Source organism: Clavelina lepadiformis, chromosome 7 (assembly GCF_947623445.1).
Source record: "Clavelina lepadiformis chromosome 7, kaClaLepa1.1, whole genome shotgun sequence".
NCBI classification, from domain to species: domain Eukaryota; kingdom Metazoa; phylum Chordata; class Ascidiacea; order Aplousobranchia; family Clavelinidae; genus Clavelina; species Clavelina lepadiformis.
In genome coordinates, this window is record NC_135246.1 from 17,667,351 (window position 1) to 17,677,952 (window position 10,602).

At 35.4% G+C, this 10,602-nt stretch overlaps 1 protein-coding gene across 1 annotated transcript; it reads right to left on the reverse strand.

The window, feature by feature from the left end:
* Positions 1 to 1,631: 1,631 nt before the first annotated feature.
* LOC143465034 (uncharacterized) lies at positions 1,632 to 10,063 on the reverse strand. Its single transcript, XM_076963152.1, has 16 exons — positions 7,992 to 10,063; positions 7,557 to 7,761; positions 7,181 to 7,431; positions 5,780 to 5,888; positions 5,457 to 5,683; positions 5,240 to 5,377; positions 4,985 to 5,155; positions 4,660 to 4,802; positions 4,443 to 4,545; positions 4,065 to 4,148; positions 3,675 to 3,855; positions 3,429 to 3,521; positions 3,185 to 3,311; positions 2,908 to 2,979; positions 2,418 to 2,605; positions 1,632 to 2,328 (listed from the first exon to the last, which is right to left on the reverse strand). The coding sequence occupies exons 1-16, from the start codon at positions 8,007 to 8,009 to the stop codon at positions 1,745 to 1,747; spliced, it is 2,694 nt and encodes an 897-aa protein (XP_076819267.1). The 5' UTR covers positions 8,010 to 10,063; the 3' UTR covers positions 1,632 to 1,744.
* Positions 10,064 to 10,602: the final 539 nt, after the last annotated feature.

The window sequence follows — 10,602 nt, forward strand, 5'->3', positions numbered from 1 at the left end:
CGCGAAAAGCTTCGGGATTAACAAAAAGGCTGGTGCTGCACTTCATAAACTTACAGCTGCCTATGATACAGTATGGCACCGAAGCTTTGCCTGCAAGCCGCTGCGTCTACTCCCAGACGAAACAGGTACATAATCCGTATAACCATGGAGCTAGTTTACAAACGGAGCTTTACCTTCACCCCAGGTCACAATAAACGAAACAAGCTATGACGCCTTAAAGACGGGATCCCACAAGGATCGATGGCACTCCTTCTTAAACATCTACGCGCTCTTCTGTCCAGTCCCCAAATAAGTCGGAATAACAGTTCGCTCACGTTTTGTCGAACTCGAACAGTTGGCTCACGTTTTGTCGACAACTTGAGTCACTACGCAAGAAACGAATATCCCGGATCGCCTTGAAAAGACAAATGATAGCTTTTGCTCGGGCACTAGGCTGCTACTCTCCGTAAAAAAGCTATGGTTTTATCGTTTTTGTTTATTAAGCGCTCTTAAACGATTAAGGCACACTTAATAATAAAAATTAAAAAAAATCTGCTCGTGTAAATGTCGGAAAGAAAAAAACACGGGTTTTTATCGGAGGAAAAAACACACACAAAACACATCTATAATCTTTAATTTACAGTTGCATTAAGGTCTGCTGGATTGGGTTCGTAGGTGTGTTCACATTTTTCGCATTGGAATGATTTAAATCTGTTATTGATACGTATTATCGAGAAGTTTGTACAAGTACATCTAATAAAGGCTGTTGTACAACGTTCACAGTAGATCGGTTGATGGAAATTCGGAGTTGTTTTCCGTGAGCTCTTGTTTCTTCGGATTCTAATAAGCTGTCCGCATGAGCAAGGGATCAAGCGTGATAGGTTAGGTGGTATCGAGGAAGCATCGTGTGGAATTTGTTCGTCCATAAATCCTGGTTCTTCTTGTTGTTGTTGTTCATCCGATTCTCCGCTTATGTTTTTTCTCTTGTTTCCTCGGCTCTCGCTGTGTTCTCGCTCCGAGGATCCCTCATAGGAGTCGGGCTCCCGGCTATTTTCTTGTGGATTCTCTGTTGTGGGTCGACTCTTTTTTGCATCCTTGGCACTCTCTCGTTCTGTTCCTCGTCGCAGTTCTTTTGTTTCGGCAGCAGCATGGTCCACTGTGCTACTTTTGTTGGGGGGTGTTGCTGGTTTTTCATCGTCTGGATCTATAGCCCGCGTAGGTGTTTTCGGAAGTTCCTGTTTAGTCGTGTTGTCGGTACTTGGTTGTATCCTGTTGGGGCATTCTTTGAATTTGTGGCCCTGTTCAGTGCAGTAAGAACATGTTGAGATTTGCCCGTTGTAACTTACCGCACATCTCAGTTTTCCCAGGTATAGGTACGATGGGTGTTGGTGCCGCTCCATCGTCTTCTTGTTGACTTTGTATATCCTTCTTCGGTCTTTGATGCCATATTTGTCGACACCCAGTCGGGCTGGGGCTTGGATTTCGAATTCTTTGAGGATTTCGTCGAGGTCTTTCCACGTTTTAGGTCGACGTGCATTGCTCCTTTTTGCAATCATCGTACTCTTCCTTTCCGACAATTAAAGGCGAAATATTTGATAGACTGCCTACTGCCTAGGAAACGTGTCTGAGGCAAAACAAACATATGGCAAGTATATATGTAATGAACGTTTAATAACTGAAATGCGTACAAAAAATGGAAACAAATGCAGTTGAACGTAATTTTGTGGCATAACTGACTCAAGGACACGGGTTAAAACTAATTAGTTTAAGCTTCATCTTCGTTATCTGAACCTTCGCTTTCCGAGCCAAATTCAGTTAAAATGTGTTGAAGCTCAGATAAATTTATTGGTGATTCACTTTCATCATCTTCTTTCTCCATTGGGTCCAATTTTGCCATATTGGAAGTGCCTAGCTTCTCATTGAGCAGAGGTGTATTCGCTTGAAAAGGTACTGTGCCCTTAATGTCATTTATGAAAGAAAGAAGTTCGATCTCTGCTTGCAACTGATGGGTAACCACATATGGTTCCACAACCTCACAGCCTTCTACAAGATTAGACAGTATGTTTATTTGCTTTTGATAGAAGTTCATCACACTTGTCATATCTTCTTTTAAATGACACATTTCTTCTTTGCACCTTTCCCGAATGCAATGTTGTTCCTTGATTTTTTTTTCAATAAAACCAGGTACGTTTTTAACTGGCCCAGACCCGACAACCATTTCAAAAGTTATGCTTTTCATTTCATTTTGTGGAACATTCTGGTATTTATTATACATAGTAATCTGATGACGAATGTTGTTGTTAACCTTCCTGATGCTTCGCACTAGTCGTTGAACAATTGTTTGACCAGCTGAAAAATCATCATGTACAAACTTGAAAATAACAGAACAGTAGCTTTATCGATAATGTAACCCCATGCATAGTGCATGCACAAATTACCTGGGTATTTTTGAATCAAAGTAGATAAAAATTTTCTTTCGATATTTAATTTATAAATGTTCTCCAAAATTTCTGCTCTTTTTTTCTTCACAGCACTTGACAAATATTTAAGCATCATATCATCTTTTACATCCCAACGAATCAATATACCGTTTTCTACTTCAACTTTGGAAAGATGACTGTCAAGTCTACAAAACAATGCATACAATATGTAAAATAGAAGAACATGCAATACATCGATGAAGAAAGCATATATCATGTCCTGGCAAACAATACTCTTGGCAATTGAACTCCCATATACTGTATTTTCACCATCATTGTGTGGGTTTTAACTTTATCACAGTAAATTTGGTGGATACACTGTTGTTACTGTTTTATAAGCTTTTCTAAGGGTTTCTGATGTTGCAGCAGTGGGAAGTAACAATATTCGTTTATGTCTGGGGAATTATTGTAGTAACTCAATTTAACATTGATATGTCCTTCAGCTTACTTAGCAATTTGGTCAACTTTTCCAGAAAGTATTTCAGACGTTATTTCCTTGGTCAAATCTTCAACTTCTTCTCTACAAATTAACAAAATTATATAGTTTCCTATACAATTATACAAAATTCTATTCCTAAAGGATTCAGTACTTAAATTTGTATGTTCAACAGTTTCGCAATTTTCACTTTTGCAATACAACCCACAAACAGTAACTAGCGTGAATTTTATACACCACAAAATTGTATTGAAAAATGTATCATTCAGAAAACATTTAGTCAACTCACTTCAACCAATAGTATTCTTGAAGTTTAAGTGAGTATTCTTCTACCCAAGAAAAAGATGCCATTTCTGCAGAAGAATACGGCTCTGGTTGCAGAGCTATTGCTTTTAATTGATGTTGTGTTAATGTTCCTGTAAGGTTTATTGTATAATGTTATACTCTCATTTCTGAAAATAAATAACATGGAATATAATAATTCAAATATATGATACAAATACAAATATACAAAGACACATAATCATACATACCACCAGGGTAAGAAGCTGCCATAGCTTCTAATTCACTCTTGGCCAATTCCATTTTGCAGCTAGCTCTCTTCAGCTTGTTCATCAATGCACAACCTTTGAAACAGAGCTTAAAGCTTGTCATATTTGTTTTAGTTATTTAGTGCATGTTTGAAAGCTGAAGAAAAAGAAAACCTAAATCATGCAAGTTTACTTAATTGCGTGAAGATATCTTAAGTCAATCTGGACCAAATCACAAACAAGGCTTACCCAAATTTTTTTTGATTTTGCGCCCATAATGAATCAAGCCATCGGTAAGCAAATCAGTACGATGTTCCGGTTTCATCTCTTTTGAGATTTTGTTAAATCCACGAAGGTATGCCCATAATCGCTCCACAGTTTCACCATCCGTAAGTCCAAACCCGTCCAGGAACCTCGGGTTGAATTGTTTCTAAATTTTAAACAGAACAAAAAAACTGAGAGATAACTATCTCATTACACTTGAATACATCATTATATAAAGATTTTGTCATACAGACAACAAGTTTTTCAAAATTAGACCTTGATATTTTCGCTGAATTTCTTGTGCTCAGTGTAATAAAACTAAAAGACTTTGACCTAACAGTTGTACAATATATAGGTATAAAATATCATGTTTACCTGACAAGAGAAAATATGGCCATATGAATGAAAAACAGGTACTGCAAATGTTATTTTATTAAGAATTGCAAAGTTTTTTCGGACCTAAATAATAAAATCATATTGGAATTCAGAAAGAAAATCACAAAATCTTAATTATTATTTAAACATAAATGCAGTATTTTATGTAAGCAAAAATGATTAACTAACTTGCACATACAGCATCGTCTGCAGTATGCACTAACATTAAGAACACTAATGACATGCAATCAATGACCCAGGAGTAGATTGCTTACAAATAAAATATGTTTCAAAAAATGGGTTGTATACCTATAATTTAAACGTATATCAATGTTGCCATACTAACACAATATCATGTGTAAATTCTTAAAGGTATACCTGAAGATGACCTTTCAGTTTGCAAGCTATGTCATAGAAAACTCTTATTTTATTTTCGTTTCTTTCCAGAAGTTTTTCAATAGCTAAAACTGCATATGCTAGCCTGCAACAGAATCAGTTTTAAAAACATTGTTTACAATTACTAATACACAAATTCTACATATACCGTAGTAATACACCTTCCACAAAACAACTAAAGCAAGAATGTACACTTTACCTTTCACCATGTTTTAAGTCAAAAAACATTGTCGGAAACTCATGTTTACAACAAACACCAAATACACCTTTGATAGCCAGTTTACTGCTTTTAGATTTCGATCTAATGATGCTGCCTGCTTGAAAGTCATTGCAATTTTTGGACTAAAAATAATGATTCTAATTAATGCATAAGTATGCAGCATTTATTCTTATAAATACGCATTAAATTCCTTGAAATGTATAATAGGACCATAACAATATGATTGGAAATCAATTGTTGAAGTTATGTACTTGATTTAATATTTTTAATGCATTTTGGTACATACTGTTAAGAAATAACTTACAGCCGAGCCATATTTGTTTTCATCATAGGTGTCTACAAAGCTGTCGACTTCATTTTGGTTTAAAAAAAAAGATTGTTTGTGGTGAGGATCACAGCTTTTACTCCCAGACAAAATTCTTCTCACCAAACCAAAATTTGCATCTAAGCAATATGTCCGCATACCTTCAGGATTCTACCAACAAAACGCAGTTAAAGCCAAGCATTTACACTCGATCAAAGAGGCCTGGGAACTTTCAATCACACTTCTTAGCTTTACCCCTTCACATGCTGGACACAGGGTACCCGTATCTATATCATCAGAAGAGACCAAACCATGCAGATGTTGCAGCTTATAGACATGGTGTCTATATGCCTCAACCACTTCTTGTAGCAAAACTCTTGACAAAGACTTTACCTAAAACAAAAAAAAACAAGAAACATCCACAGGTTGTTTCGGATTTTCTTAGAAATACAAAACACTAAAAAGTGCTAACCCCTGCTGTATATCCAGGTACTCGCAAAAATCTATTTTCAAGAGCATGGCAAAATCCTTCAGTGGAAAGATGTTTTTCGAGACACAAGGCTCGAAAGTATTCCAATAGGTCAATGGATACTGCTAGTTTAGGCTTTTTGGGCGAACAGGTCCACAGATTTAATCTTAACAGAGTTTCAGGCTCACTCTCACAATAGCAAAATTGTACAGAAACCACATTTTCAAAACCTAAAATGCAAACTTTGCCAATGAACAAGAAAACAATGGATGAAAGAATGGCAGAGATGATTTATAATAAATGCAAAGGAATAAAAAAAATTATACCTTTGTAATCAACCACTGTAAGGTGTCGAGTGTAACTTGACTGACATTCATGACCATCAAATCTCTTCAAAAGTCGTACCGGAGTGACCATTTTGCAAAACATGTTACCCTGTAAAGTGTAAATAATACCATTAACAATGTGTTACAAGTAATATGTTGACTAAAATTGCAAGAGGGTGTTTGGATATTTTAACTAAGTGATATTGGTACATACACAAGAAATACAGGAATAGTTCTGTAAAAAAACTAAGTCTGTTTTAATCAACGATTTTAACAGGGGTAGAAGCTTACCGCTTAATTTTGTTTTCCTATGTGGTCAAATACCACAACAACACATTTTTTTGGTTTCGTGTAACATAGCTTCTACACTGAAATATTTAGGCTGTCTCAAAAAGCAATCATTTACAACCTTATCTTACTCCAACTGTCTTCTGTGATACATTGTGAGCAGAAGCAGCTAAACTTTAACGAAGAACTGCAAAACGTTTTCCCTAAATATATGCTTAACTTAAAATCTCCTTCACCACTTTAATTCTATAATTTCATCATGCCTGGATGCTTCACTTTGTTGCACAGAATTTTTTGTTCCAGATTTGTCTGAATAACTGCCTATCATTGATATAATTGATGACATTGAGCGATTTGAAACAACTTACAGCTAAAAAAAGAACAAGCACAAACATCATTCTCCAGCTACCAGTCTTGCTATTACTGATGTGGCAGAGACCTGGAGATGTTTGAGCATTTAAAAAAGTGTTATTAGTAAGTAGTAGTGGTATAATGGAAGGGCTCTGAAAAATGTGTTGGAGGGGAATCTTTTGAAGGCCATGAAATAAAATGTGTCATACATATGGCACCAGTATTGTCTTTTACTTTTTATACTTCAGATACATTTTTGACACATTTTGTATTTCTCAGCTGTGAAAATGTTTTCAACAATATTGTAAACAGAGATCTAAGTTCAACATTATTCGATACATTCCGGTAAAAATGTAGGAATAATTGCAAAGATACTTCGTTTACAGTATTAACCCAAACAGTTTTTACATTCTACTGCACAAAAAGCAACTATGACATTGTTGTCTAGACCAGTTTAAAGAAATGTAAGCTACTGTTTCTTTTCCTCTAATATTCTGCCAGTGACCACTTTTTCTTGTGGTAATTAATTAAAGGTATGATAAATTATTTTATGTAGACGAATGTATTTAACTTATTATATATATACATTTGAAATAATTATTGTTGATTATCAACAGACAAATTAATAAACATTTCTTAAGACTGCCTACAGCACTAAAATGTTTACAAACATTAATGGCCTTTTATATCCAGATAAATGAGTGGTCTTTTTGTGAATAACCTTTACAAAAATAAAGATATTTGTATATAATTATTATTTACCATCCATATGTCTGGCAAATGATACCAAACAAAAGAATGACAGTTATCCCAGCACTGACGACAGTAATATACATTTGGCCCACAATCTCCACAACGAATTATGTTGGCAACTTCTTCAAAGCATACACAGCAAGTACGTCGCTCAGGAGAATAGAGGGTTATGGACAACTTAAACAACCTTTCTTCAACTAATCGCCAATCTGAAGACAGCTTCTCTCTTCTGATTTTGTAATTTAAATTTTCTTCCAACTCTGTGATAACATGAAAATTAAAATGCAGTATTCAATATGACTGTTAAGTGATTATTTTCAGAAAAAATGTAGCATAAAAATGTGAAATATATTGTAAATCTCCTTATATTATTTCTTTCATTCACCTCCACAAGAACTGTTAACATTACTAGTGCTTGGTATTTCAGGATTTGTAGCAGTTAGATCACCTTCCACAGAACCTCTTGTAACTATGTGACTGTTTGCATTGGGTTTCAACGCTGGACCAAATGTTTTGCCAAAGAGGTAAACGGGTCGTTTTCTTTTTTTGGGTTCTTTTACCCAATATCGAAACTTAGCTTTTGTAATTCCCTATGCAATGGAAAAGATATATCAATATATTGATTACTCTAACCACTATTATTGCTGCCCCATGTAGAAAAAATAACAGGACTACCCTGATTTAGATTAACAAATTCTTGGTATTAACGCTTGAGATTGGTATGAAAAGAAACTAATTACTATCTTATTAGCTATCCCATTTAAACAGACGTTAGATAAAAAACGTAAAAAACATAGTAAAATATAGTAAACGTACTTACTCCTTTTATTTTTCCCATTTCTTGACACGTAGGTCAAGTTTCCATTTGCAGTAAACATACAGGCAAATTCTTGTGCTATAGATATTTTTGTCTAACAATAACAACAATAAATTCAATCCTACAAAGAGGGAGGGGTTATGTAAGAGTATGCAATATTCATTTCAAAGTTAGATCACTACTAACTCAGTTAGATTTTGTAGTGTAATTTGAATCAGCTGGGAAGCCTATATCTGAAAATAAAGCTAAAAGGAATACATTCAAATGTATATATAAAATATACTGCATATGATTGCACAAAAGTTGAGAATAACTGGTCTCAATAGCTGTCTCAGTTAAGAAAAAATTATGATCCTATGTCATGATTCATAATTTACAATACAGTGTTGCAGATTATAATTATTATTTAATGTAACTATATTAGCGACTTTTTCAAGTACTGTATGTATAAATTACCAAACTTACCGGTGATACGAATAAACAAGGCATTAACATGGAGGTACATACCATAGTGTAGTCTATTGTTTATGATACCTGCATACCATGGCAGCGACTTGCTTGCCCAGACAATTTGATATGATATATGCCACAAACATAAGGTATACATATCTCAGCAATATATTTAATACTTGAAAGTTCTTATCAGTGAGATGTGAGTCATCCACATCTTTTTGGGTCTGTTTAGCCAGTGGCAGTAGCCTACAATATATACTCATAAACAAGAAAACGTTTTCGTGCAAATAATTTTTGTTCATAAAAGGATTGCATAGGTTAGTAATAGCCCATTGGTTAAGATCTGCTCATGTAGACCAACAATATATAATAAAAATTGAGTAAAATTCTATCTGCTTATGAAGTAAGTAACATGGAATTCTAACATTTTAAATTAAATTTAAGCAATTTAAAGTAAGTTAAGTCTTGCACCACACTTTCTACTACGGTAACCAGCAAATATTTACAAGGTTCATTTCATTACAATTGGGTACACAGGGCCTGGAGAATGAACTATGCAAGACTCACAGGAGCTCAACCTGCTGACCCATGATGCTTAATCTAGCCCTTGAAATCCTGTAACGGTAACAAAAGTCTGTATGATGTGTGGAAGACCTTGATTTTCAAACAGTCAGTACTTATAAATTAGCTCCTGCACAAAATGCCAGCTCAAAGATGTAGCAGTTAAAGCACCTGGCTCAGCTTGCTACCGCTCGTAGTTAGCTATTTCAAATTCACTATACAGTTTCAAATTCGAGAAATACAATATAAAAAATTCAAATAAAAAAGTTGAAACTTAGACAAAAACAAGTTCAGTTACTAAACTCTAGTCACGCTGCGCAAAGATAAAGGTTGTGATTCTGTAACGAAAAAGTTGATTATTCTGTCTAACGCTGTAACCGTTAAGTTGAAAAATTCCAATGCATGCAATCAATGTTATATTCACAACTACCCAACTGTGAACCGTAAATACTGAGAAGCAAACCTTCCACGTGACAGACTAGCCAAACTGCCATTTTTCATATTTGTATTTTCTTACTTCGGCTACTGGCACCTAGTGAAATAAGTGTCTATTTCAAGACCCAAGTAGACTGGCAAAATACAAATAGCGTAAGCTGCAACCGACTAGGCATGTACAGTTGTAGTTTTTTTCTGAATTTAGAATCTGACCACACTGAAATCATTGCACCTTTCAACGAGATCTTAGAAGTGCAAGATGGCTGAAACTAGAATGACTAGGTGGAGGATGAGTAGGGGTGGGGTGGGGTACACTTTGCAATTTGGTTGGCAAAATCTAGAAACTGTAGCCTGTGTTTGCAAGAGGTAGTGTTTACATGTGAAATATTCGGGTGCAGCAAGCATAGTCTTTAAAAACCTTGATTGTGTAGTTGCCACGCATTCCACAATGGGTATAACTGGCAGTCGGTGAGATAGATGTCACCCAAATTGCAAAGTTAGGCACGAAAGCACCCAATATTGTTTTTCATAAACGTTAATGTCGCATATTGGGCTTGACAGCTTTCGGTGAATTTTCATACTTAATGATGTGGAAAAAAACTCCAAACTCAATTACTCAGCAGTTCGGGATGCTTACCACCACTAGCTGACAATCATTTACAAACATATTTAATATTCTACTGAAGTGTGTTTCAAAGTTAGTTATAGGGCATATAGGCCTTCTTGCAAACATTTTAGTGTGTCGGTGCAGTACTGGAATACTGGTAGCCTGCACTATACGGCCTACACTATATACCTATATAATCTGTAGGCATAAGTCATTTCATTACAAAGGACATTATGTAGGCTATAGGCCAATACAGGGTCCTGTATTTCAACTACCGCCAATTGTTTTAGGCCTATGTAGGCCAAGCACCCTAGCTTATATGCGGGATGACACTATTTATTACACTGTAGATGCAATGAAGTCACTGTAAATTCACGTATGCTGTCTGTTTTCTACACAGCTACCAGCAATGTGACGTGCCCAAATGGATTACTCATTCCAACACGATTAGCCTTCCAACAATTATTTTAAGAGATGGAAATATTCTTTTTAGCCCATACGAATGGGTAATCCGTGCGTTCTTTTTTCCCTTTCCTATGAGCTAATCCTTGACGAATG

What these genes read in the sequence shown, in the direction of transcription:
- LOC143465034 (XM_076963152.1), bottom strand. An exon ending in TACCTGGATATACAGCAGGG is followed by an intron (nt 5,378 to 5,456) that starts GTTAGCACTTTT and finishes TTTTTGTTTTAG; the next exon opens with GTAAAGTCTTTGTCAAGAGT. An exon ending in AACTGAAAGGTCATCTTCAG is followed by an intron (nt 4,149 to 4,442) that starts GTATACCTTTAA and finishes TTTATTATTTAG; the next exon opens with GTCCGAAAAAACTTTGCAAT.